Raw genomic sequence first — 27,468 nt, forward strand, 5'->3', positions numbered from 1 at the left:
CCCCAGGGGTCCCTTGTGTGACTCTGGGGTCACTTGGGTGCCCTCAGGGTACCTTGGGTGTTCTCAGGTGTCCCTTGGGTGCCCCTGAGGTCCCTTGGGTGCCCCTGAGGTCCCCAGGGGTCCCTTGGGTGTCCCTGAGGTCCCTTGGGTGTCTCTGGGGTCCCTTGGGTGTCCTTAGGGGTCTCCTGGGTGTCCCTGAGGTCCCCACGGGTCCCATGGGTGTCCCCACGGGTCCCTTGGGTGCCCCCGAGGTCCCCAGGGGTCCCTTGGGTGTCCCTGGGGTCCCTTGGGTGCCCCCGAGGTCCCCACGGGTCCCTTGGGTGTCCCTGAAGTCCCCAGGGGTCCCTTGGGTGTCTCTGGGGACCCTTGGGTCTCCCTGAGGTCCCTTGGGTGTCCCCAAGGTCTCCACGCATCCCTTGGGTGTCACTGAGGTCCCTTGGGTGTCTCTGGGGTCCCTTGGGTGTCCTTAGGGGTCTCCTGGGTGTCCCTGAGGTCCCCACGGGTCCCTTGGGTGCCCCCGAGGTCCCCAGGGGTCCCTTGGGTGTCTCTGGAGACCCTTGGGTGTCCCTGAGGTCCCTTGGGTGCCCTGAGGTCCCCAGGGGTCCCTTGGGTGTCCCTGAGGTCCCATGGGTGCCCCTGAGGTCTCCACGAGTTCCTTGGGTGTCCCTGAGTTCCCTTGGGTCTCCCTGAGGTCCCTTGGGTGTCCTTAGGGGTCCCCTGGGTGCCCCCGAGGTCCCCAGGGGTCCCTTGGGTGCCTCTGGGGTCCCTTGGGTGTCCTTAGGGGTCCCCTGGGTGCCCCCGAGGTCCCCACGGGTCCCATGGGTGCCCCTGAAGTCCCTTGAGCTCATATTTTGGTCAGAAGAAGCTCTGAGGGAACCTCGGGGTTTGAGGAACCTCAACTTTTGGGTGGGGTCGAGATGGTTTTTTGGTGTCCACGTGGTTTTGGAGGACCACCTCGGCAGAAACCACCAGCAGGTCCCTTCTCCAGAGCTTTGTTTTTGTAGGGTCTTCTTCTGGAGGTTTCTCCTCCACGTCTTGATGGTCTCAGCGTCTGGTTTCTTCTCCATCCATCATCTGGAGGTCACTGGTGGCTTGGTCATGGGCCGTGACCTTCAACTCTTACCCAGGGCCACCACAGAACAGCCAAGCAAAACCTTGGGTGGAGCCAAGATGGATCTCAAGAGGTTCATCTACCACAACATCCTCGCGTAGGCTGGTTGGTGGGAACGGGGTGGAGCTACGGTGAGGAACATTCCAGAAACGAGGTGGTTGACCATCACCAAGACCTTGAGATGGTTTTTAATTAAAAAAAATAAAGAAAAAAACGAGGAGATTGGTTTTCTTCTGGTCAGCTTTGGTTGGTTTTTTTTTTCTTGAGGGCCTTCAGAAGCTTCTTGAGGGCCTCCATAGCTTCTTGAGGACCTTCAGAAGCTTCTTGAGGACCTTCAGAAGCTTCTTGAGGGCCTTCAGAAGCTTCTTGAGGGCCTCCATAGCTTCTTGAGGGCCTTCAGGAGCTTCTTGAGGGCCCTCGGGAGCTTCTTGAGGGCCTCCATAGCTTCTTGAGGGCCTTCAGGAGCTTCTTGAGGGCCTCCATAGCTTCTTGAGGGCCTTCAGAAGCTTCTTGAGGGCCTCCATAGCTTCTTGAGGACCTTCAGAAGCTTCTTGAGGGCCCTCGGGAGCTTCTTGAGGGCCTCCATAGCTTCTTGAGGACCTTCAGAAGCTTCTTGAGGACCTTCAGAAGCTTCTTGAGGGCCTTCAGAAGCTTCTTGAGGGCCTCCATAGCTTCTTGAGGGCCTTCAGAAGCTTCTTGAGGGCCTCCATAGCTTCTTGAGGGCCTTCAGAAGCTTCTTGAGGACCTTCAGAAGCTTCTTGAGGGCCTTCAGGAGCTTCTTGAGGACCTTCAGAAGCTTCTTGAGGGCCTCCATAGCTTCTTGAGGACCTTCAGAAGCTTCTTGAGGGCCCTCGGGAGCTTCTTGAGGGCCTCCATAGCTTCTTGAGGACCTTCAGAAGCTTCTTGAGAGCCTTCAGAAGCTTCTTGAGGGCCTTCAGAAGCTTCTTGAGGGCCTCCATAGCTTCTTGAGGACCTTCAGAAGCTTCTTGAGGGCCTTCAGGAGCTTCTTGAGGGCCCTCGGGAGCTTCTTGAGGGCCTCCATAGCTTCTTGAGGGCCTTCAGGAGCTTCTTGAGGGCCTCCATAGCTTCTTGAGGGCCTTCAGAAGCTTCTTGAGGGCCTCCATAGCTTCTTGAGGGCCTTCAGGAGCTTCTTGAGGGCCCTCGGGAGCTTCTTGAGGGCCTCCATAGCTTCTTGAGGACCTTCAGAAGCTTCTTGAGGGCCCTCGGGAGCTTCTTGAGGGCCTCCATAGCTTCTTGAGGACCTTCAGAAGCTTCTTGAGGGCCTTCAGAAGCTTCTTGAGGGCCTCCATAGCTTCTTGAGGGCCTTCAGAAGCTTCTTGAGGGCCCTCGGGAGCTTCTTGAGGGCCTCCATAGCTTCTTGAGGACCTTCAGAAGCTTCTTGAGGGCCTTCAGAAGCTTCTTGAGGGCCTCCATAGCTTCTTGAGGGCCTTCAGAAGCTTCTTGAGGGCCCTCGGGAGCTTCTTGAGGGCCTCCATAGCTTCTTGAGGACCTTCAGAAGCTTCTTGAGGGCCTTCAGAAGCTTCTTGAGGGCCTCCATAGCTTCTTGAGGACCTTCAGAAGCTTCTTGAGGGCCTTCAGAAGCTTCTTGAGGGCCTCCATAGCTTCTTGAGGGCCTTCAGGAGCTTCTTGAGGGCCCTCGGGAGCTTCTTGAGGGCCTCCATAGCTTCTTGAGGACCTTCAGAAGCTTCTTGAGGGCCCTCGGGAGCTTCTTGAGGGCCTCCATAGCTTCTTGAGGGCCTCCATAGCTTCTTGAGGACCTTCAGAAGCTTCTTGAGGGCCTTCAGAAGCTTCATGAGGACCTCCATAGCTTCTTGAGGGCCTTCAGAAGCTTCTTGAGGGCCCTCGGGAGCTTCTTGAGGGCCTCCATAGCTTCTTGAGGACCTTCAGAAGCTTCTTGAGGGCCCTCGGGAGCTTCTTGAGGGCCTCCATAGCTTCTTGAGGGCCTTCAGAAGCTTCTTGAGGGCCTCCATAGCTTCTTGAGGGCCTCCATAGCTTCTTGAGGGCCTTCAGAAGCTTCTTGAGGGCCCTCAGGAGCTTCTTGAGGGCCTCCATAGCTTCTTGAGGGCCTTCAGAAGCTTCTTGAGGACCTTCAGAAGCTTCTTGAGGGCCCTCGGGAGCTTCTTGAGGGCCTCCATAGCTTCTTGAGGGCCTTCAGAAGCTTCTTGAGGGCCTCCATAGCTTCTTGAGGGCCTTCAGAAGCTTCTTGAGGGCCTTCAGAAGCTTCTTGAGGACCTTCAGAAGCTTCTTGAGGGCCATCAAAGGTCCAGGGGTCCCAAGGTGATTTTGGGGGGGTCTGAGGGGTCCACAGGGATTTGGCAGGGGGGGCAGCGGGACAAATTGGGAGGCAGAGGGTTAAGATGGGGGGGTCCAGAGGTCCTGAGGGGCTTTGGGGTGGGGTGGGGACGGCCCGGACCCCCCCAGTTCTTCCCCTTCCTCCTCCGCCTCCAGGTCCTCCATCAGGCAGGGCTGCAGGCAGCGCATGGCCTGCAGGAACTGCCCGTGACCTCGCCGTCCCCAAGCCGGGGCGGTGGCCAAAAGTCGCCTCATCCGGTCCTGCGGGGTGGCGCCGGCGGCCACCGCGGCCACCTCTTCAGCGGTCAACACCCCCCCGGCTTCCAAGCGGTCCAACAAGGCGGCCACGCCCCGAACCCGTTGGATCAGGGCGAGGCGGTGACGCGTCACGAAGAGTTCGGCCGGCGACGGGGCGGTGATGTCGGCGGTGAGGTCACGGGTGCGGCCGGAGGCTGGCAGGGCGGAGACGGGGCGGGGGCGGGGGGTGAGGGTCCCTGACCCACGGCACCACCGACACGCGGCTCCCCGACCCTCGGTGTCACCCGTTGTACCGCCGCCCCCCGGCACGAGCCCCGGCACCCCGACCCGCGGCACAACCTGTTCCGTCCCCACCCCCGGCACAACCCCCGGCACCCCAACTGTTGGCAAAACACCCGGCACAACCCCCGGCACAACCCCTGGCACCACCAACCCCCGGCACCACCAACCCCTGGCACCTCTACATTTGGCAAAACCCCTGGCACAACCCTCGGCACAACCCTCACCAACCTAACTCATGCCACAACCCTTGACACCACCAACCCTCGGCACCACCAACCCCCGGCACCACCCTCGCCAACCCAACCCCCGGCACCACCCTCGGCACCACCAACCTCCGGCACAACCCCCGGCACAACCCTTGACACCATCAACCCCCGGCACAACCCTCGGCACAACCCTTGCCAACCCAACCCATGGCACAGCCACCACCACAACCCATTGAATCACCAACCCCCGGCACCCCAACCCATGGCACCACCCTCGGCACCACCAACCCCCGGCACCTCAACAGTTGGCAAAACCCCCGGCACAACCCTCGGCACAACCCCTGGCACAGCCCTTTCCAACCCAACCCCCGGCACAACCACCACCACAACCCTTGACACCACCAACCCTTGGTACAACCCTCGGCACCACCCTCGCCAACCCAACCACCACCACAACCCTCGGCACCACCAACCCTCGGCACAACCCTCACCAACCCAACCCCCGGCACAACCCCTGGCACCCCAACCCTTGGCACAACCCTCGGCACCACCCTCGCCAACCCAACCCCCGGCACCACCCTTGGCACCACCAACCCCCGGCACCTCAACAGTTGGCAAAACCCCCGGCACAACCCTCGGCACAACCCTCGGCACAACCCTCGCCAACCCAACCCATGGCACAGCCACCACCACAACCCTTGACACCACCAACCCTGGCCACCACCAACCCCCCGCACAACCCCCCGCACAACCCTCGGCACAACCCTCGGCACAACCCTTTCCAACCCAACCTTTGGCACAACCCTCGGCACCACCAACCCCCGGCACAACCCCCGGCACAGCCCTTTCCAACCCAACCCATGGCACAACCACCACCACAACCCTCGGCACCACCAACCCTCGGCACAACCCTCGGCACAACCCTCGCCAACCCAACCCATGGCACAGCCACCACCACAACCCATTGAATCACCAACCCTCGCCACCACCAACCCCCGGCACAACCCCCGGCACCCCAACCCTTGGCACAACCCTCGGCACCACCCTCGCCAACCCAACCCCCGGCACCACCCTTGGCACCACCAACCCCCGGCACCTCAACATTTGGCAAAACCCCCGGCACAACCCCCGGCACAACCCTCGCCAACCCAACCCATGGCACAGCCACCACCACAACCCTTGACACCACCAACCCTGGCCACCACCAACCCCCGGCACAACCCTCGGCACAACCCTCGGCACAACCCTCGGCACAACCCTTTCCAACCCAACCTTTGGCACAACCCTCGGCACAACCCTTGGCACCACCAACCCCCGGCACAACCCCCGGCACAACCCCCGGCACAGCCCTTTCCAACCCAACCCATGGCACAACCACCACCACAACCCTCGGCACCACCAACCCCCGGCACCACCCTCGGCACAACACTCGGCACAACCCTTTCCAACCCAACCTTTGGCACAACCCTCGGCACCACCAACCCCCGGCACCACCCTCGGCACAACCCTCGCCAACCCAACCCATGGCACAACCCTTGATACCATCAACCCCCGGCACAACCCAACCCTTCCGGCGCAACCGCCCCAACCCCCTCCCCTCCCCCGCCCCCCATCTCACCGTCATCCCCCACCAATCCGTCCGCCAAATCCCGCCGTTGGATGCGCCGCAGCGCCTCGGCCGTCACCGCCACCCCGTACCCTTCCCCGTAACACCCCGTCACCAAATCGGTGAGGTCGAGGGCGTCGGCCCCTTCCATCCTCCCGCGGGGACGGTGCCGTAACCCGCCGCAACCGGCAACCGGTTCAACGTCGCCTTCAACCGCCGCAGCTCGGCCGCCGAAAGCTCGTCCAAGGCCCGGAGGATTCGGTCGCGGCCTCCGGCCTGTTTGGGGAGGGGGAAGAAGGGGCGGGGGGGATGGGGAGCACCCTACGGGCGCTTGCGCCGTTGGCGGGGGAGAGGGGGTGGGGGAGGGGGAGGAAGGAAATAGGGGTGGGGGTGGGGGTGACTTGGGTGCAGGCGGCAATGGCGCCCGCCGGCAGCGGCGGCGCGGGAGGCATCGGCATCGTCGTGGCGTTGGTGACCGGTATGGGGGAGGGGGAGAAAAGGGGGAGGGGAGGGTCCTGCCCCCACCCCCCCCAAGGGAGTGGGGGGGCCCTGGGGTGGGGGAGGGGCGCCCCGAGGCTTGGGTGCTCTCCCACGGTTCGGGGAAGGAAGCGGGGCCCCCGGTAGCGGCCGCTGTGCCGTGGGGCAGGGGTGGGGAAGGGTTTGGGGGAGGTGGGGGGCTGGGGGTGAACCCCATCCCCTGGGTGCCCCCCACCCTGGGGTGCTCCCCCACCCAGATGCGTGGGTGCCCCCACCCCGCGCTCCCGGGTGCCCTCCCCACACGTGACGTGTGGGGCAGGGTGCTGCTATGGGGTGAGGTTCACCCTGCTCCCCCCCTTTCTCCCCCCGCCACGCTCTGCCCCATAGCGCTGCCCCACATCGGAGCCTTCAACATCCACCCGGCCCCACATCGCGTCCTGACCCACAGCGGCACCCGCAGCTTCGGGCACCAAGTGCTGCAGCTCAGCGGCTCCCGGTGGGTGTGGGGGTCCAGCACCCATGGGTGCTCTCGGGGATGTGGGGCCCGCACCCCTGGGTGCCCTCTGGGATGTGGGGCCCGGACCCATGGGTCCTCTCTGAGTTGTGGGTCCCGCACCCACGGGTGCCCTGGGGGATGTGGGGCCCAGACTCGTGCGTGCCCTTGGGGATGTGGGTGCTGCACCCATGGGTGCCTCGGGGATGTGGGTCCAGGATGGGGTCCCCCCTGACTTGTGGGTCCAGGACCCCTGGGTGCCCTCGCAGATGTGGGTCCCGCACCCCTGGGTGCTCTCAGGGATGTGGGTCCCGCGCCCATGGGTGCCTCACGGATGTGGGGCCCACACCTCTGGGTGCCCTCGCGGATGTGGGTTCCACACCCCTGGGTGCTCTCGGGGTTATGGGGCCCGGACCCATGGGTCCTCTCTGAGTTGTGGGTCCCGCACCCCTGGGTGCCCTCGGGCATGTGGGTCCAGGACCCATGGGTTTCCTCGCAGATGTGGGTCCAGGACCCATGGGTGCCCTCGCAGATGTGGGTCCCGCACCCATGGGTGCTCTCAGGGTTGTGGGTCCTGCACCCCTGGATGCTCTTGGGGTTATGGGGCCCGGACCCCTGGGTCCTCTCTGAGTTGTGGGTCCCGCACCCCTGGGTGCCCTCGCATATGTGGGTCCCGCACCCATGGGTGCCTCGGGGATGTGGGTCCCAGACCCCTGGGTGCCCTCTGAGTTGTGGGTCCCGCACCCATGGGTGCTTTGGGGAGTGTGGGTCCCAGACCCCTGGGTGCCCTCGGGGATGTGGGTCCAGGACTTGTGGGTGCTCTCGCAGATGTGGGTCCCAGACCTCTGGGTGCCCTCTGAGTTGTGGGTCCCGCACCCATGGGTGCTTTCGGGAGTGTGGGGCCCAGACCCCTGGGTGCCCTCGCAGATGTGGGTCCCGGACCCCTGGGTGCTCTCAGGGATGTGGGTCCAGGACCCCTGGGTGCCCTCTGAGTTGTGGGTCCCGCACCCATGGGTGCTTTCGGGAGTGTGGGGCCCAGACCCCTGGGTGCCCTCGCAGATGTGGGTCCCGGACCCCTGGGTGCTCTCAGGGATGTGGGTCCAGGACCCCTGGGTGCCCTCTGAGTTGTGGGTCCCGCACCCATGGGTGCTTTCGGGAGTGTGGGGCCCAGACCCCTGGGTGCCCTCGCAGATGTGGGTCCCGGACCCCTGGGTGCTCTCAGGGATGTGGGTCCAGGACCCCTGGGTGCCCTCTGAGTTGTGGGTCCCGCACCCATGGGTGCTTTCGGGAGTGTGGGGCCCAGACCCCTGGGTGCCCTCGCAGATGTGGGTCCAGGACCCATGGGTGCCCTCTCAGATGTGGGTCCCGGACCCCTGGGTGCCCTCTGAGTTGTGGGTCCCGCACCCATGGGTGCTTTCGGGAGTGTGGGGCCCGCACCCCTGGGTGCCCTCGCAGATGTGGGTCCAGGACCCCTGGGTGCTCTCAGGGATGTGGGTCCAGGGCCCCTGGGTGCCCTCTCAGATGTGGGTCCCGCACCCATGGGTGCCCTCGCGGATGTGGGTGCCTCACCCTCCCCTCCCCTCCCCCCAGGGTGGTGGTGGGAGCCCCGGCGGAGGCGGGGGAGGGGGGGCGGCTGTTCCAGTGCCGGGTGGAGAGCGGCGACTGCCAGGAGGTGGAGATAGAAGGTGGGCGTGGGAGCGGGATTAGGGTGGGATTAGGGTGGGATTAGGGTGGGCGTGGGAGCGGGATTAGGGTGGGATTAGGGTGGGCGTGGGAGCGGGATTAGGTGGGATTAGGTGGGATTAGGTGGGCGTGGGAGCGGGATTAGGGTGGATTAGGGTGGGATTAGGTGGGCGTGGGAGCCGGGATTAGGGTGGGATTAGGTGGGATTAGGGTGGGCGTGGGAGTGGGATTGAGATTAGGTGGGATTGGGATTAGGGTGGGATTAGGTGGGATTAGGGTGATCGTGGGAGTGGTATTGGGATTAGGGTGATTAGGTGGGATTAAGGCGTGCGTGGGATTGGGATTGGGATTAGGATGGGTGTGGGAGCGGAATTGGGGTGGGATTGGGATTAGGGTGAGATTAGGGTGGATTAGGTGGGCGTGGGAGCGGGATTAGGGTAGGATTAGGTGGGCGTGGGAGCCGGGATTAGGTGGGATTAGGGTGGGATTGGGATTAGGGTGGGATTAGGCGTGCGTGGGAGGGATTGGGATTAGGGGTGGGAGGGATGGGATTGGGATTAGGGTGAGATTAGGTGGATTAGGGTGGGCGTGGTAGCGGGATTAGGGTGGGATTAACGTGGGCGTGGGAGCCGGGATTAGGGTGGCATTAGGGTGGGATTAGGGTGGGCGTGGGAGTGGGATTGGGATTAGAGTGGGATTAGGGTGGGATTGGGATTAGGACTGGGACTGGGATTGGGACTGGGGGGATTGGGATGGGATTAGGATTGGGATTAGGGTTGGGATTAGGGTTGGGATGGGATTAAGATTGGGATTAGGACTGGGATTAGGATTAGGATTGGGATTAGTATTGGGATTAGGGTTGGGATTAGGGTTGGGATGGGATTAAGATTGGGATTAGGACTGGGATTAGGATTAGAATTGGGATTAGTATTGGGATTAGGGTTGGGATTAGGGTTGGGATGGGATTAAGATTGGGATTAGGACTGGGATTAGGATTAGGATTGGGATTAGTATTGGGATTAGGGTTGGGATTAGGGTTGGGATGGGATTAAGATTGGGATTAGGACTGGGATTAGGATTAAGATTGGGATTAGTATTGGGATTAGGGTTGGGATGGGATTAGGGTTGGGATTAGGGTTGGGATTAGGGTTGGGATTAGGGTTGGGATGGGATTAAGATTGGGATTAGGACTGGGATTAGGATTAGGGTTGGGATTAGTATTGGGATTAGGGTTGGGATTAGTATTGGGATTAGGGTTGGGATTAGGGTTGGGATGGGATTAAGATTGGGATTAGGACTGGGATTAGGATTAAGATTGGGATTAGTATTGGGATTAGGGTTGGGATGGGATTAGGATTGGGATTAGGGTTGGGATTAGGATTAGGATTGGGATTAGGGTTGGGATTAGGAAGGGGATTAGGATTGGGATTAGGATGGCGACGGCTCCGCCCACCCGGCCCCTCCCCCGCAGGCAACAGCACCCAGACCCACCTGGGCATGGCCTTGGCCCGCGACGGCAACATCACCATCGTAAGTCACCGGGGCGGGGGGGGAGGGGCTGGCCCCGCCCACCCGGCCACACCCGGCCACACCCACCCCCGGCCACACCCCCTTCCTGCCCCGCCCCCCCCCAGGCCTGCGGCCCCGGCCTGACCCGCGAGTGCGACCGCAACGTCTACACCAGCGGCCTCTGCCTGCTCCTGGGCCCGGAGCTGAAGCCCCAGCGGGTCCTGGCGCCCGGCTACCAAGGTGAGGGGCTGCGAGCCACGGGTCACCCCAGCCCACCCCGTGGCCACCACAGAGCCCATCCCACTAGCCAAGAGCTTGGCCGGCCCCCCGGGGAGGCTGGCAGCTGCCTGCTCCTTGGTGCTGCCAGGCCACCACCATGAAGCCCATGGTGGTCAACCCATGGAGATGTCATGGTGGGACCCATGGGGACCTGGTGACGCCGTGGCCACCACAGAGCCCGTCCCACTAGCCAAGAGGTTGGCCAGCCCCCCGGGGAGGCTGGCAGCTGCCTGCTGCTGCCCTCAGCCCATCATCACCATGAAGCCCATGGTGGTTGACCCATGGGGACGTCGTGGTGGGACCCATGGGGACGTTGAGGTGGGACCCATGGGGACCTGGTGACCCCGTGGCCACCACAGAGCCCGTCCCACTAGCCAAGAGCTTGGCCGGCCCCCCGGGGAGGCTGGCAGCTGCCTGCTCCTTGGTGCTGCCAGACCACCACCATGAAGCCCATGGTGGTTGACCCACAAAGACCACGGTGGTTGACCAACAAAGCCCATGGTGGTCAACCCATGGGGACGTCGTGGTGGGACCCACGTTGATGTGGTGGAACCCACAGTGAAGTTGTGGTGGGACCCATGGTGACGTCTTGGTGGGACCCACGGTGACGTCTTGGTGGGACCCATGGGGACGTCGTGGTGGGACCCACAGTGATGTGGTGGAACCCACGGTGATGTCATGGTGGAACCCACGTTGATGTGGTGGAACCCATGGGGATGTTGTGGTGGGACCCATGGTGACGTCTTGGTGGAACCCATGGGGACGTCGTGGTGGGACCCACAGTGATGTTGTGGTGGGACCCACGGAGACATCGTGGTGGAACCCACGGTGACGTCGTGGTGGAACCCATGGGGACGTTGTGGTGGGACCCACGTTGATGTGGTGGTGGAACCCACGGTGACGTCTTGGTGGAACCCATGGGGATGTTGTGGTGGGACCCACAGTGATGTTGTGGTGGGACCCACGGAGACATCGTGGTGGGACCCATGGGGACGTCGTGGTGGGACCCACAGTGATGTTGTGGTGGGACCCACGGAGACATCGTGGTGGGACCCATGGGGACGTCGTGGTGGTACCCACGTTGATGTGGTGGAACCCACGGAGACATCGTGGTGGAATCCACGGGGACGTTGTGGTGGGACCCACGTTGATGTGGTGGAACCCATGGGGATGTTGTGGTGGGACCCACAGTGATGTTGTGGTGGGACCCACGTTGATGTGGTGGAACCCATGGGGATGTTGTGGTGGAACCCATGGTGATGTCTTGGTGGAACCCATGGGGATGTCATGGTGGGACCCACAGTGATGTGGTGGTGGGACCCACGGTGACGTCGTGGTGGAACCCACGTTGATGTGGTGGAACCCATGGGGATGTTGTGGTGGGACCCACGGTGACGTCTTGGTGGAACCCATGGGGATGTCGTGGTGGGACCCACAGTGATGTGGTGGTGGGACCCACGGTGATGTCGTGGTGGAACCCACGTTGATGTGGTGGAACCCGTGGGGATGTTGTGGTGGGACCCACGGTGACGTCTTGGTGGAACCCATGGGGACGTCGTGATGGGACCCACGTTGATGTGGTGGAACCCATGGTGACGTCTTGGTGGGACCCATGGGGACGTCGTGGTGGGACCCACAGTGATGTGGTGGAACCCACGGTGATGTCATGGTGGAACCCACGTTGATGTGGTGGAACCCATGGGGACGTTGTGGTGGGACCCATGGTGACGTCTTGGTGGAACCCACGGTGACATCGTGGCGGGACCCACACTGACGTCGTGGCGGGACCCACGTTGATGTGGTGGAACCCATGGGGACGTCGTGGTGGGACCCACAGTGATGTTGTGGTGGGACCCACGTTGATGTGGTGGAACCCGTGGGGATGTTGTGGTGGGACCCACGGTGACGTCTTGGTGGAACCCATGGGGACGTCGTGATGGGACCCACGTTGATGTGGTGGAACCCATGGTGACGTCTTGGTGGGACCCATGGGGACGTCGTGGTGGGACCCACGTTGATGTGGTGGAACCCATGGTGACGTCTTGGTGGAACCCATGGGGACGTCGTGGTGGGACCCACAGTGATGTTGTGGTGGGACCCACGGAGACATCGTGGTGGGACCCATGGGGACGTCGTGGTGGTACCCACGTTGATGTGGTGGAACCCACGGTGACGTCTTGGTGGGACCCACGGAGACATCGTGGTGGAACCCACGCTGACGTCGTGGCGGGACCCACGGGGGATCCGGTGGCCCCACGGCCGCGCCGCGGGCAGTCTGGCAGCTGCCTGCAGCCGGGCGGTCGCTGCCCGCAGGCTGCCTGCCGGGGATGGTGGACCTGGTCTTCCTCTTCGACGGCTCCAACAGCATGAGCCCCCAGCAGTTCGGGGCCATCCGGGACTTCATGGTGGACGTCATGGAGAAGCTGGAGAACACCTCCATCCGCGTGGGTCCTCCCGGGCCTATGGGGGCTATAGGGGCTGGGGGGTGGGGGGTGTGGGGGTGGGGGGGTGTGGGGGAGGGATGGGGTGGGGAAGATGGGGGTGATGGGGGCGGGAGGCGGGGGGGTGTGGGGGTCATGGGGGGTGGAGGGGTGGGGGTAGAGGGGCTATGGGGGGGTATAGGGGCTATGGGGGGGTATAGGGGCTGTGGGGGCTGTAGGGGGGGTATAGAGGGGGTATGGGGGGGTATGGGGGTGTGGGGGGGGATGGGGTGGGGAAGATGGGGGTGATGGGGGCGGGGAGGTGGGGGGGTGTGGGGGTCATGGGGGAGTGGAGGGGTGGGGGTATAGGGGCTATGGGGGGCTGTGGGGGGGTATAGAGGGGGTATGGGGGGGTATGGGGGGGTATAGGGGGTGTGGGGAGGGATGGGGTGGGGAAGATGGGGGGTGATGGGGGCGGGGAGGTGGGGGCGTGGGGGTCATGGGGGAGTGGAGGGTGGGGTATAGGGGCTATGGGGGTATGGGGGGTATAGGGGCTATGGGGGCTGTAGGGGGGGTATAGAGGGGGTATGGGGGGTATGGGGGGTGTGGGGGGGGATGGGGTGGGGAAGATGGGGGGTGATGGGGGCGGGAGGTGGGGGGTGTGGGGGTCATGGGGGGTGGAGGGGTGGGGGTATAGGGGCTATGGGGGGCTATAGGGGCTGTAGGGGGTATAGAGGGGGTATGGGGGGTATAGGGGTGTGGGGAGGGATGGGGTGGGGAAGATGGGGGTGATGGGGGCGGGAGGTGGGGGGGTGTGGGGTCATGGGGGGAGTGGAGGGGTGGGGTATAGGGGCTATGGGGGGTATGGGGGGTATAGGGGCTATGGGGGGCTGTAGGGGGGGTATAGAGGGGTATGGGGGGTATGGGGGGTGTGGGGGGATGGGGTGGGGAAGATGGGGGTGATGGGGGCGGGGAGGTGGGGGGTGTGGGGGTCATGGGGGGTGGAGGGGTGGGGGTATAGGGGCTATGGGGGGCTATAGGGGGCTGTGGGGGGTATAGAGGGGGTATGGGGGGTATGGGGGGTATAGGGGTGTGGGGAGGGATGGGGTGGGGAAGATGGGGGTGATGGGGCGGGGAGGTGGGGGGTGTGGGGGTCATGGGGGGGGTGAGGGTGGGGGTATAGGGGCTATGGGGGCTATAGGGGGCTGTAGGGGGGTATGGGGGTCTATAGATTCTATAAGGTTGAAGGGGCTATAGGATCTATGGGGGCTATAGGGGCTATAGGGGTCTCTAGGGGCCGTGGGGCCGACTGCGCTGTGGGGCCATGGGGCTGTGGGGCTATAGAGTCTCTAGGGGTCTCTGGGGTCGTGGAGGCTATAGGGTCTATAGGGTCTCTAGGGGCCGTGGGGTTGTGGGGCTATAGGTTCTCTAGGGGTCTCTAGGGGCTGTGGGGCTGTGGGGGCTCTAGGGTCTATAGGGGTCTATAGGGTCTCTGGGGGCTGTGGGGCTGTGGGGCCACCCCTGCTGTGGGGCTGTGGGGGCTCTAGGGTCTATAGGGGTCTATAGGGTCTCTGAGGGCCGTGGGGCCGCCCCTGCCATGGGGCTGAGGCACTGTGGGGCTGCCCGTGCTGTGGGGCTGTGGGGGCTCTAGGGTGTATAGGGGTGTATAGGGTCTCTGGGGGCCATGGGGCTGAGGCGCCGTGGGGCTGTGGGGGCTCTAGGGTCTATAGGGGTCTATAGGGTCTCTGGGGGCCGTGGGGCCGCCCCCGCCGTGGGGCCGAGGCGCCGTGGGGCTGAGGCGCTGTGGGGCTGTGGGGGCTCTAGGGTCTATAGGGTCTATAGGGTCTCTGGGGGCCGAGGCGCCGTGGGGCTGAGGCGCCATGGGGCTGTGGGGGCTCTAGGGTCTATAGGGGTCTATAGGAGTCTATAGGGTCTCTGAGGGCCGCGGGGCCGCCCCCGCCGTGGGGCCGAGGCGCCGTGGGGCTGTGGGGGCTTTAGGGTCTATAGGGGTCTATAGGGTCTCTGAGGGCCTTGGGGCCGTGGGGCTGAGGCGCCGTGGGGCTGAGGCGCCGTGGGGCTGTGGGGCTCTAGGGTCTATAGGGGTCTATAGGGGTCTATAGGGTCTCTGGGGGCCATGGGGCTGGGGGGCCGTGGGGCCGAGGCGCCGTGGGGCCGAGGGGCCGTGGGGCTGTGGGGCCATGGGGCTGCCCGCGCCGTGGGGCTGTGGGGGCTCTAGGGTCTATAGGGGTCTATAGGGTCTCTGGGGGCCGTGGGGCCGTGGGGCTGTGGGGCCGAGGCGCCGTGGGGCTGAGGCACTGTGGGGCTGTGGGCGCTCTAGGGTCTATAGGGGTCTATAGGGTCTCTGAGGGCTGTGGGGCCGCCCGCCGTGGGCCCGAGGCGATGTGGGGCTGAGGCGCCGTGGGGCTGAGGCGCCGTGGGGCTGTGGGGGCTCTAGGGTCTATAGGGGTCTATAGGGTCTCTGGGGGCCGTGGGGCCGTGGGGCTGAGGTACCGTGGGGCTGTGGGGGCTCTAGGGTCTATAGGGGTCTATAGGGTCTCTGAGGGCCGTGGGGCCACCCCTGCCGTGGGGCTGAGGCATCGTGGGGCTGTGGGGGCTCTAGGGTCTATAGGGTTCTATAGGGGTCTATAGGGTCTCTGGGGACCATGGGGCCGTGGGGCTGTGGGGCCGAGGCACCGTGGGGCTGAGGCGCCGTGGGGCTGTGGGGGCTCTAGGGTCTATAGGGGTCTATAGGGGTCTATAGGGTCTCTGGGGGCCATGGGGCTGTGGGGCCGAGGCGTCGTGGGGCCGAGGCGCCGTGGGGCTGCCGGCGCCGTGGGGCTGACGCGCCGTGGGGCAGTTCGGGGCGGTGCAGTTCTCGGCGGCCGTGCAGACCCAGTTCACGCTCGGGGACTTCGCGGCTCGGCCCCGGCCCCGGGAGCTGCTGCGGGGCCTGCGCCAGCTCCGCACCCTCACCGACACCTTCGCCGCCATCGCCTTCGTCACGTGAGCGCCCCCGCCCCACACCTGCCCCACACCTGCCCCATAGCTGCCCCACAGCTGCCCCACGCCTGCCTCACTGCATCCCCCCCTGCCCCGCTGCTGCCCCGCACACACCTTCGCCGCCGTCGCCTTCGTCACGCGAGCGCCCCCGCCCCGCCCCTGCCCCACACCTGCCCCACACCTGCCCCATAGCTGCCCCGCCCCTGCCCCACACCTGCCCCACGGCTGCCCCACAGCTGCCCCATAGCTGCCTCACTGCATCCCCCTCTGCCCCGCTGCTGCCCCACACACACCTTCACCGTCACACCTACATTGCATGAGCAACCCCTGCCCCACGCCTGCCCCACCACTGCCCCACAGCCGCCCCACACCTGCCCCACTGCATCCCCCCTGCCCCGCTGCTGCCCCAGCACCCTGCCTGCCGCCCACTGCTGCCCCATTACTGCCCCACTGATGCCCCACTGCTGCCCCACTGCCGCCCACTGCCACCCCATTGCTGCCCCATGGCTGTCCCACTGTCACCCCACACCCGCCCCACCGCCACCCCATTGCTGCCCCACCGCCACCCCATTGCTGCCCCACTGACGCCCCATTGCTGCCCCATGGCTGTCCCACTGTCACCCCCCACCCCCCCCCCCGCCGCCCCCCTGCCACCCCACCACTGCCCCACTGTCACCACCCACTGCCGCCCCACTGCCACCCCACTGGTGCCCCATGGCTGTCCCACTGTCACCCCACACCCGCCCCACCGCCGCCCCACTGCCGCCCCATTACTGCCCCACTGGTGCCCCACTGCTGCCCCCCTGCCGCCCCAATGCTGCCCCACTGCCACCCCATTGCTGCCCCATGGCTGTCCCACTGTCACCCCACACCCGCCCCACACCCGCCCCACTGCCGCCCCACTGCCGCCCCACACCCGCCCCACAGGAGGCAGATCTTCACCCCCGAGCAGGGGGCGCGGGCGGGGGCCCGGCGTGTGCTCATCATCATCACCGACGGCGACGCCACCGACAGCGACCAGGGCAGCATCCGGGAGGCCGAGGAGCGCGGCATCATCCGCTACGTCATCGGGGTGAGGGCGTGGCCCTGCCTGCACCCGGCCCTGCCTGTACCTGGCCCTGCCTGTACCTGCTGCTGCCTGTGCCTTGTTCTGCCTGTACCTGCTCCTGCCTGTACCTGCTGCTGCCTGCACCCGGTGCTGCCTGTACCTGGTCCTGCCTGTACCCAGTGCTGCCTGTACCTGATCCTGCCTGTACCTGGTCCTGCCTGTGCCTTGTTCTGCCTGTACCTGCTGCTGCCTGCACCCGGTGCTGCCTGTACCCACGCTGCCTGTACCCAGTGCTGCCTGTATCCTTGTTTTGCCTGTACCCAGTGCTGCCTGTCCCCGCTGCTGCCTGTACCTCCTCTGCCTGTACCCAGCGCTGCCTGTACCCGCTCCTGCCTGTCCCCAGCGCTGCCTGCACCCAGCACTGCCTGTATCCTTGTTTTGCCTGTCCCCGCTCCTGCCTGTCCCGGCGCTGCCTGTCCTGGTGCTGCCTGTCCCCGCTGCTGCCTGTACCTGCCCTGCCCGCACCCAGCCCTGCCCGTACCCCCGGCAGGTGGGGAACAACTTCAACAGCCCCGACACCCGGCTCTACCTGAGCCAATTCGCCTCCCGGCCCAGCTCCGAGTTCGTCAAGGTCCTGGACAGCTTCGAGAAGCTCCAGGGGCTCTTCCACGAGCTGCAGGCCAAGATCTACGACATCGAAGGTGACCTCCTCCCCTCCCCCACCCCCCCCAAAAAAAAAAAAAACAATTTTGGGGTCTCCTCCCCCACCCCTGCCTGCTCCCCTCCCCCGCTCCTGCCCATCCCTGCCGGATTTTTGGTTTTTAGGCACCAGCGACCTGAACCGGTTCCACCTGGAGCTTTGCTCGAGCGGGATGAGCATCGAGGTTGTCCATGTACGACACCGGCGAGGGGGCTCGAGAGGGTCGGGGTTCAAGGAGAACCCCCCTCCCCTCCCCTCCCCCCCCCCTTTTTCCTCGCGGCACCCCTCCCCCACCCAGGGTCGGCGGGTGACGGGGGCGGTGGGGGCCGATAATTGGGCCGGGGGGTTGGTGGAGCTGGAGGAGGAGAAGGAGAACGAGACGTTCGTGGCCAGCCCGTCGTTGGAGGAGAACGTGACGGACACGTATCTGGGTAGGGAGGGGTTAAAGGGGGAGGGGTGGTGGGGAGGGGCAGGGGTGGGGGGGTGGGGTGAAATGTGGTGGGGGTCAAGGTGGGGGTGGTGGGGCGATGGGCAGGAGGGGATGGTGGTGGTTGAGGCCAAGGCGGGGAGCAGGGTGACCATGGTGGCTCCATCTCAGGGACGTGGGGTGACCATGGTGACCTCATCCTGGGGACCAGGCTGCCCATGGTGGCCCCATCTCAGGGACCAGGTTGCCCATGGTGACCCCATCCTGGGGACCAGGTTGCCCATGGTGACCCCATCTCAGGGACATGGGGTGACCAAGGTGACCCCATCCTGAGGACCATGGTGACCATGGTGGCCCCATCTCAGGGACGTGGGGTGACCATGGTGACCTCACCCTGGGGACCAGGTTGCCCATGGTGACCCCATCCTAGGGACATGGGATGACCCTGTCCCAAGGACAAGGTTGACCAGGTTGCCCATGGTGACCCCATCCCAAGGACAAGGTTGCCCATGGTGACCCCATCTCAGGGACGTGGGGTGACCATGGTGACCTCACCCTGGGGCCCAGGTTGCCCATGGTGGCCCCATCCCAAGGATCAGGTTGCCCGTGGTGACCCCATCTCAGGGACATGGGGTGACCATGGTGACCCCATCCCGAGGACCATGGTGACCATGGTGGCTCCATCTCAGGGACGTGGGGTGACCAAGGTGACCTCATCCTGGCGACCAGGTTGCCCATGGTGACCCCATCCCAGGGACATGGGATGACCCTGTCCCAAGGACAAGGTTGACCAGGGTGACCATGGTGACCCCGTCCTGGGGACCAGGTTGCCCATGGTGGCCCCATCTCAGGGACGTGGGGCGACCATGGTGACCTCACCCTGGGATCAGGTTGGCCAGGTTGCCCATGGTGACCCCATCCCAAGGACCAGCTTGACCATGGTGACCCCATCCCCAGGACCATGGTGACCATGGTGACCCCATCTCAGGGACATGGGGTGACCATGGTGACCCCATCCCGAGGACCAGGGTGACCATGGTGGCCCCATCTCAGGGACCAGGTTGCCCATGGTGACCCCATCTCAGGGACATGGGGTGACCAAGGTGACCCCATCCCGAGGACCATGGTGACCATGGTGGCCCCATCTCAGGGACGTGGGGCGACCATGGTGACCTCACCCTGGGGCCCAGGTTGCCCATGGTGACCCCTGTCCCCACAGGCTACGCGGTGGCCGGCCTGCGTGTCCCTGGCCGGGTGCTGGTGGCGGCGGGTGCCCCCCGTCACCGTCACATCGGGGGCGTGGTCCTTTTCGAGGTCCCAGAGGCCACCGGGAGCTGGCGGGTGCTGCAGACCCTCCCTGGGGAGCAGGTAAGGGCCGGTGGGGCGGGTGCCCTCGGGTGTCCCCACCCCACCGCCCCGGTGACGTCGGTGTCACCTCTAGGTGGGCTCCTACTTCGGGGCCACCCTCTGCGCCCTGGACCAGGGCGGGGTGACGGTGGCGCTGCTGGTGGGTGCCCCCACCCACTTCGACGGGCGACGTGGGGGACGGGTGCACCTCTACCGGTGGCAGAAGGTAAGGGGGACACGGTCACCCTTGGGGACACCAACACCCCTGGGGACACGGCCACCCTTGGGGACACCAACGCCCTTGGGGACACGGCCACCCTTGGGGACACTGTCACCCCTGGGGACATGGCCACCCTGGGGACACCAACACCCCTGGGGACACAGCCACCCTTGGGGACACCAACGCCCTTGGGGACATGGCCACCCCTGGGGACACCACCACCCTTGGGGACACCAACACCCCTGGGGACACGGCCACACTTGGGGACACCAACGCCCTTGGGGACATGGCCACCCTTGGGGACACCAATGCCCTTGGGGACATGGCCACCCTGGGGACATGGCCACCCTTGGGGACACCAACACCCCTGGGGACACAGCCACCCTTGGGGACACCAACGCCCTTGGGGACACGGCCACCCTTGGGGACACTGTCACCCCTGGGGACATGGCCACCCTGGGGACACCAACACCCCTGGGGACACAGCCACCCTTGGGGACACCAACGCCCTTGGGGACATGGCCACCCCTGGGGACACCACCACCCTTGGGGACACCAACACCCCTGGGGACACGGCCACCCTTGGGGACACGGCCACCCCTGGGGACATGGCCACCCTGGGGACACGGCCACCCCTGGGGACACGGCCACACTTGGGGACACCAACGCCCTTGGGGACATGGCCACCCTTGGGGACACGGCCACCCTTGGGGACACCAAAAGTGGGGGGCACGTGGCTATGGGGTGGGGGAATGGGGTGACCCCAGCCCAGGGACATGGGGTGCCCAAGGTGTCCCCAACGCAGGGTGACCAGGACCGGGGTGACGAGGGTGTCCCCAACCCAGGGACATGGGGTGACCAAGGTGTCCCCAACCCAAGGAGCACGGGATGGGGGTGACCAAGGTGTCCCCAACCCAGGGACATGGGGTGACCGAGGTGTCCCCAACCCAAGGAGCACGGGATGGAGGTGACCAAGGTGTCCCCAACCCAGGGTGACCAGGACTGGGGTGACCAGGGTGACCCCAGCCCAGGGACATGGGGTGACCAAGGTGTCCCCAGCCCAGGGACATGGGGTGACCGAGGTGTCCCCAACCCAGGGACATGGGGTGACCGAGGTGTCCCCAACCCAAGGAGCACGGGATGGGGGTGACTGAGGTGTCCCCAGCCCAAGGACATGGGGTGCCCAAGGTGTCCCCAACCCAAGGAGCATGGGATGGAGGTGACCAAGGTGTCCCCAACCCAGGGACATGGGGTGACCAAGGTGTCCCCAACCCAAGGACATGGGGTGACCGAGGTGTCCCCAACCCAAGGACATGGGGTGACCGAGGTGTCCCCAACCCAAGGAGCACGGGATGGAGGTGACCAAGGTGTCCCCAACCCAGGGACATGGGGTGACCAAGGTGTCCCCAACCCAAGGACCACGGGATGGAGGTGACCAAGGTGTCCCCAACCCAGGGACATGGGGTGACCAAGGTGTCCCCAACCCAAGGACATGGGGTGACCGAGGTGTCCCCAACCCAAGGAGCACGGGATGGAGGTGACCAAGGTGTCCCCAACCCAAGGACATGGGGTGACCAAGGTGTCCCCAACCCAAGGACCACGGGATGGAGGTGACCAAGGTGTCCCCAACCCAGGGACATGGGGTGACCGAGGTGTCCCCAACCGAGGGACATGGGGTGACCAAGGTGTCCCCAACCCAAGGAGCACGGGATGGGGGTGCCCAAGTGTCCCCAACCCAGGGACACGGGGTGACCGAGGTGTCCCCAACCCAAGGAGCACGGGATGGGGGTGACCAAGGTGTCCCCAACCCAGGGACATGGGGTGACCGAGGTGTCCCCAACCCAAGGACCACGGGATGGGGGTGACCAAGGTGTCTCCAACCCAGGGTGACCAGGACTGGGGTGACCAAGGTGTCCCCAACCCAAGGACCATGGGATGGGGGTGACCGAGGTGTCCCCAACCCAGGGACATGGGGTGCCCAAGGTGTCCCCAACCCAGGGACACGGGGTGACCGAGGTGTCCCCACCCCAAGGACCACGGGACGGAGGTGCCCAAGGTGTCCCCACCCCAAGGACCACGGTGACCCCACCCGAGGTGCCCCCGTCCCACTTCTCCACGCCGTCCTTTGTCACCTCAGGACGCTCTGGAGGTGGCCGGAGAACTTTGGGGTGCCCCGGGTCACCCTTTGGGACGTTTCGGGGCATCTCTGGCGGCGTTGGGTGACCTCGACGGAGATGAGCTGACGGAGGTGGCCGTAGGTGCCCCCATGGAGGACGAAGAACGAGGAGCCATCTACATCTTCTCCGGACGTCCCGGTGGCCTGGAGAGCCACTACAGCCAGGTGGGACGTTGGGGACACGGAGGGGTGGGGGGGGGGAGGTTGGGGACCTCGAGGTGACACGGAGGTTGACGTCCACCTCAGCGTCTGGAGGGGCAAGCGGTGGCCCCGGGGCTGCGGTTCTTCGGGCGGGCGGTGGACGGAGCGATGGACGTGGCGGGGGACGGGTTGGTGGACCTGGCGGTGGGGACGGAAGGTCACGTGGTGGTGCTCAGGTGGGGGATGGGGACGCGGGGGGGTGGGGAGGAGGGGGTGGAGGTGGGGTGGTGGGGACGTGGGGGTGGGGATGAGGACGTGGGGGTGGGGACGTGGGGATGGAGGTGGGGACGTGGAGATGGGGACAAGGACGTGGGGGTGGGGACGTGGGGATGGGGACGAGGATGTGGGGGTGGGGACGTGGGGATGGAGGTGGGGACATGGGGGTGGGGACATGGAGATGGTGGTGGGGACGTGGAGATGGGGACGTGGGGGTGGGGACGTGGGGATGGAGATGGGGACGTGGGGGTGGGGACATGGGGACGGAGGTGGGGACGTGGGGATGGGGACAAGGACGTGGGGGTGGGGACGTGGGGGTGGGGACGTGGGGGTGGGGACGTGGGGGGTGGGGACGTGGGACAGGGACAGGGGTGGGGACACGGGGGTGGTGACGGGGCGTGGTGATGGGGGGCAGGGGTGGGGACAAGGACGCGGGGTGGGGCCACGGGGACGCGGGGTGGGGACCCAGAGCTGGAGGTGGGGACACGGGGACAGGGCGGGGCCAAGGACAGGGTGGGGACAGGGGGTGGGGACAAGGACAGGGGGCGGAGCCAAGGACAGGGGTGCGGACAGGGGCAGGGGCCAAGGCCAGGGTGGGGACACGGGGGTGGGGCCAAGGACAGGGGGTGGGGCCAAGGCCAGGATGGGGACACGGGTGTGGGGACAAGGACAGGGGCGGGGCCACAGCCAGGGGTGCAGACAGGGGGCAGGGCCAAGGACGGGGGTGGGGCCAAGGCCAGGGGAGTGGGGGCGGGGCTAAGGCCAGGGTGGGGACACGGGGGTGGGGCCAAGGCCAGGGGCGGGGCCACAGGCCTGGGCCCCAGCGACAACGCCGGGGCTGAGGCCGGTGACGGCCGTGAGGTGACCCCTCCCCCTCCCCCTCCCCTCCCCTCCCCTCCCCAGGTCGCAGCCGGTGCTGACGGTCACCCCCAAGTGACCTTTGACCCCCCAGATCGCCACCAGGGGGGTGGACTGTTCCGGCGTCACCGGCGCCGGCGTCACCCTGCGCCTCTGCTTCCTCACCCGCCTCGACACCCCCGCCTACGCAGGTGCGGGGGGCCCCGCCAGGGGGCGCTGCGCTGGCCCTCCCCCCCTCCCCCCACGCTGACCTTTCCCTTGACCCCTAGGTGACCTCCTGACCCCCCCGCACTTCCGGGTGGAGGTGGACCCCCAGCGGGCGCGGGGGCGGGGGGCGTTCGGGGAGGGGCGGAGGGGCTGGGCCGGGCGGCTGCCGGCCAGGGCGGGGGAGAGCTGCCAGCAGGAGGAGCTGCGCATCCCGGTAGGGCCCCACACTTATGGGGCGGGAGGCACACTTGGGGGGCGGGAGCCACGCTTGGGGGAGGGAGCCACGCTTGGGGTGGGAGGCACGCTTGGGGGCGGGGCTCATATTGGGGGTGGGGGACACTTGGGGGGTGACCCACACTTAGGGGTGACCCACACTTGGGGGGCGGGAGCCACGCTTGGGGGAGGGAACCACACTTGGGGGTGGGAGGCACGCTTGGGGCGGGGCTCATATTGGGGGTGGGGGACACTTGGGGGTGACCCACACTTAGGGGTGACCCACACTTGGGGGGCAGGACCCAGACTTGGGGTGGGAGCCACACATGGGGGTGGGAGGCACGCTTGGGGCGGGGCTCATACTGGGGGAGGACCCACACTTGGGGGCAGAGTTGGACCCACACTTGGGGGGCGGGAGCCACGCTTGGGGGAGGGAGCCATGCTTGGGGGAGGGAACCACACTTGGGGGTGGGAGGCACGCTTGGGGGCGGGGCTCATACTGGTGGGGACACTTGGGGGTGACCCACGCAGGACCCACACTTGGGGGGCAGGACCCACACTTGGGGGGAGGGAACCACACATGGGGGTAGGAGGCACACTTGGGGGGCGGGGCTTATATTGGGGGGTGGGGGACACTTGGGGGTGACCCACACTTAGGGGGTGACCCACACTTGGGGGGTGAATTTGGGGGGCGGCGACCCCCACTTACAGCGCACAGCTGGGGGGCCCTGACCCCATTGCAGAGCACAGCCCCATAGGGCTGCCCCTCACTTATGGGGCGCAGCCCCATAGAAATGTGGGGGGCTGACCCCATTTTGAGGCACCGCCCTATGGGGCGGGGGAGGGGGGTGTCACCACTTATGGGGCGCCCCCCCACACACTTCCCTGCCCCCCATCTCCCAGCCCTGCCTCGAGGACTTCGTGACCCCCATCCGCGTCTCCGTCACCGTCTCCCTGCCCCACGGCGACCCCCAGGGCCCCATCCTGCGCCCCAACACCCCCCCCACCTGGACCGAGGTACGGGGGGGGCCTCGCCGTGGGGCTGAGATGTGGGGCTTGGGGGGAGAAGTGGGGGGGCTGTGTCCCCCCCCGCCCCAAATTTAACCCCCCCCCTCTTTTTTCACCCCATAGATCCCCTTCGAGAAGAACTGTGGGGCAGACGAGGTGTGCGAAGCCGACTTGGGGGTCACGGTGTTGGCGGGGGTGCCGGCGGTGGTGGGGGGCGGCAGCAGAGAATTGGAGGTCGGTTTGGTTGTGGGGAACGCCGGCGAAGACGCTTATGGGGCAGCCCTACAAGTGCAGCATCCCCCGGGGATCTCCTTCCGACGGGCTCGGGCCACCCAGGTAAAGTGGGGTGCCCCACATGGGAGCCCCCAAAGTATGGGGGGGGCTGGGGGGGGGCATTGGTTATGGGGCCTGGGGTCCGGAGGGAGCCAGAAGTCTGCGCCCCACATATCCCAGCCCCACATCTCCTGGAGCATGGAGGGACCCGGGTGTCTGCACCCCAGAAATCCCAGCCCCACATATCCCAGCCCCACATCTCCTGGAGCATGGAGGGACCCGGGTGTCTGCACCCCAGAAATCCCAGCCCCACATATCCCAGCCCCACATATCCCAGCCCCACATCTCCTGGAGCATGGAGGGACCCGGGTGTCTGCACCCCAGAAATCCCAGCCCCACATATCCCAGTCCCACATCTCCTGGGGTCTGGAGGGAGCCAGGCGTCCGCGCCCCACACATCTCAGCCCCACACATCCTGGAGCATGGAGGGACCCAGGCGTCTGGGCCCCACATATTCCAGCCCCACATCTCCTGGGGTCTGGAGGAACCCAGGCATCCACACCCCCACATATCTCAGCCCCACATCTCCTGGGGTCTGGAAGGACCCAGAATTCTGTGCCCCACATATCCCAGCCCCACATATTCCAGCCCCACATCTCCTGGGGTCTGGAGGGAACCAGGCGTCTGCGCCCCACATAGCCCAGCCCCACACATCCTGGAGCATGGAGGGAGCCAGGCGTCCGTGCCCCACATCTCCCAGCCCCACATCTCCCCATAGGCCGCCGCCCCGGTGTCCATCACCTGCTGGGACTCCGAGGTCTCCGTGGGGCAGACGTGGGGCCTGACCTGTAACATCAGCCGCCCCATCCTACGCGCCGGCTGGCAGGTGAGGTGTGGGGCAGGCCGTGGGGTGGTAGCGCCGTGGGGCAGCCCCCCCCCGCCCCCCACCTCACCCCCCCTGCCCCACACCAGGTGAAGGTGGAGCTGATGTTCGACATCCTCCAAAACACCACCTGGAATGAAACCGTGGGGCTGACGGCGACCGCCAGCAGGTGGGATCTATGGGGCAGGGTGGTTATGGGGCGCTATGGGGCAGGCTGACGCCTGCGTCTCCTCTTTCTGCCCCATAGCGACAACGAGCCCCCCGCCACCGTGGGGGACAACGAGCGCTCCTGGAACGTCCCCGTCCACTTCGCCCTCGACCTCGTGGCTACCTGGTGAGCCCCACACATTCCTGCCCCATAGAATGGGGGCAGGCGTTCGAGCCCCACTGATTTCTCTGCCCCACACAGGCAAGACGACTCCACCCCCTACCTCAATTTCACCTCCCGCCACCCCGAAAATAAGATGCTGCAGCATCGCTATAGGGTGAGCCCCCCAAATCCCCCCTCCCCCTGCCCCATGGCGCTGCCCCACAGCGCTGACCCACACCTCTGCCCCATAGCTGGAAACCCTCCTACCTCCGCCCCCCGGCAGCCCCCAGCCGCTGCTGACGGCCTTCGTCCTCCTGCCCCACACGCTGCCCCACGGCGTGACGGTGGCCGACCTCCAAGTGCGAGTGGTGAGCGACTTCTCCTGCCCCATAGCGTGCCCCACTGCACCCCCCAACAAAAAATATATGGGGGGGAGGGGGCAGGTTGAGGGGTGCCCCTCCCCCCACCCCAATTTCTCCCCTGCCCCATAGGAGCCGGGCGGTCCCTGCGTCGCCGTGGGGCAGGCGGAGGACGACGCCGTGGGGCAGGAGCTGCGCCGCAGCATCGCTGAGGTGGGGGAGGGGGGCTGTGGGGCAGGACCCCATATTGGGGACGGGGGAGGGCCCCTGAAAGCGCGGTGCTATGGGGCGGCGGGGGCAGGGGGTGTCACCCCATATCGGGGCGCTATGGGGTGACCCACATGGGTCGCCCCTCCCCCACGAGTGTGGGGGAGGGGCGGGGGTTCCCCCAACTCGGGGGAAAAAGGGGGAGGGCCAAATTTTTGGCTTCCCTCCCCCTCCCTAAAACTTTTTTGGGTTGGGGGAGGGGGAGCGACCCCTCCCCCCCTCCGCGACCCCTCCCCCAGGCTTGCTCCACCCCCAGCTCCGCCCCTTCCGCTGCTCCGTGGGGCCGCTGCCCCCCGCCCTCGTCACCGTCACGGCCGCGCTCCTCCCCCCGACATCCAGGTACCGCTGAGGGGTGGGGGAGGGGCGAGGGAGGGCACCACCCCCAAAATAAATTTTGGGGTGCCCCTCCCCTTCTTTAACCCCTCCCCCTCAGAGCCCCGCCCGCCCCCGCTTTTGCTCCGCCCTCTGGGTCAGAGTCGCCCCCCGCTTCCAGACCCTCCCCCACCACCTGCGCGCCCAGGTAATTAAAGGCTCATTAAGGGGAGGGGGGTGGGGAGGGGCCCTGGGTGGGGGAGGGGCCTCACCCTCCCCCCCCGTTTTTAGGGGTTCACCGAGGTGGAGCTGCTGCGCGAGCTCGACCCCCTCCCCATCTACGTGGGGGAGGGGTGGGGGCTCCTCCTCCTCCTCCTCATCGTCGTCGCCCTCTCCAAGGTACCCCTCCCCCACCCTGCCCTTCCCCCCTGCCCCCACCCCTGGGGTGCCCCTATTTTATTTGGGGGAGGGGAGGTGAGCCCCTCCCCCTCCCCCTGAGCCGCCCCTCCCCACGCAGTGCGGCTTCTTCAAGCGGAATTACCGGGAGCGGCTGGAGCAGGAGGGGAGGGGAGGAGGGGGGAGGGGAACCCCAAAGCGGGGAACCCCAGGAAGGGGAGGACACGCCCCCTGACCCCCCACACGCCCCTCCCCACCCCACGGAAAAGCGTTTCGACCCCTCCCCCCGACATTGAAGATGCGCCCAGCCCCTCCCCCATTAAAAGACTCCGCCCCTTTTCCTCCTTACTGGTTTTACTGGGAGGGGCAGGGGTGGGGGAGGGAGGGGGAGGGGTCAGCAGCCCGCCCCT

General features: G+C 65.9%; 3 protein-coding genes across 3 annotated transcripts in view; 1 reads left to right on the top strand and 2 right to left on the bottom strand.

Annotated features, from left to right (window-relative positions):
• Positions 1-1,190, bottom strand: part of LOC140645630 (sodium/glucose cotransporter 2-like) — a 28,437-nt gene extending 27,247 nt beyond the window's left edge. Inside the window, 1 exon segment of the mRNA XM_072849078.1 lies at positions 1,124-1,190. Coding sequence (XP_072705179.1) covers positions 1,124-1,190 — 67 coding nt within the window.
• A 2,279-nt stretch (positions 1,191-3,469) lies between these two features.
• PYCARD (PYD and CARD domain containing) lies at positions 3,470-5,927 on the bottom strand. Its single transcript, XM_072849079.1, has 2 exons — positions 5,789-5,927; positions 3,470-3,876 (listed from the first exon to the last, which is right to left on the bottom strand). The coding sequence occupies exons 1-2, from the start codon at positions 5,925-5,927 to the stop codon at positions 3,485-3,487; spliced, it is 531 nt and encodes a 176-aa protein (XP_072705180.1). The 3' UTR covers positions 3,470-3,484.
• Positions 5,928-6,193: 266 nt separating this feature from the next.
• ITGAL (integrin subunit alpha L) lies at positions 6,194-27,293 on the top strand. Its single transcript, XM_072849080.1, has 29 exons — positions 6,194-6,254; positions 6,641-6,749; positions 8,337-8,431; positions 9,901-9,959; positions 10,064-10,178; positions 12,531-12,661; positions 15,495-15,640; positions 16,565-16,709; positions 17,236-17,386; positions 17,511-17,578; positions 17,684-17,816; positions 19,032-19,180; positions 19,254-19,385; positions 21,517-21,720; positions 21,802-21,932; positions 22,936-23,021; positions 23,100-23,251; positions 24,154-24,267; positions 24,382-24,594; positions 25,310-25,417; positions 25,504-25,583; positions 25,662-25,748; positions 25,824-25,899; positions 25,976-26,092; positions 26,216-26,296; positions 26,590-26,702; positions 26,825-26,870; positions 26,954-27,061; positions 27,180-27,293. The coding sequence occupies exons 1-29, from the start codon at positions 6,194-6,196 to the stop codon at positions 27,291-27,293; spliced, it is 3,324 nt and encodes a 1,107-aa protein (XP_072705181.1).
• Positions 27,294-27,468: the final 175 nt, after the last annotated feature.

Source organism: Ciconia boyciana, chromosome 36 (assembly GCF_034638445.1).
Source record: "Ciconia boyciana chromosome 36, ASM3463844v1, whole genome shotgun sequence".
NCBI classification, from domain to species: Eukaryota; Metazoa; Chordata; class Aves; order Ciconiiformes; family Ciconiidae; genus Ciconia; species Ciconia boyciana.

Coding starts and splice junctions, on each gene's coding strand:
- PYCARD (XM_072849079.1), bottom strand. CDS start 5,927: ATGGAAGGGGCCGACGCCCTCGACCTCACCGATTTGGTGACGGGGTGT. Junction 3,877..5,788: donor CGGATTGGTGGGGGATGACG/GTGAGATGGGGG, acceptor CCGCCCTGCCAG/CCTCCGGCCGCACCCGTGAC.
- ITGAL (XM_072849080.1), top strand. CDS start 6,194: ATGGCGCCCGCCGGCAGCGGCGGCGCGGGAGGCATCGGCATCGTCGTG. Junction 17,579..17,683: donor TGAGCATCGAGGTTGTCCAT/GTACGACACCGG, acceptor TCCCCCACCCAG/GGTCGGCGGGTGACGGGGGC. Junction 25,749..25,823: donor CTCGACCTCGTGGCTACCTG/GTGAGCCCCACA, acceptor TGCCCCACACAG/GCAAGACGACTCCACCCCCT.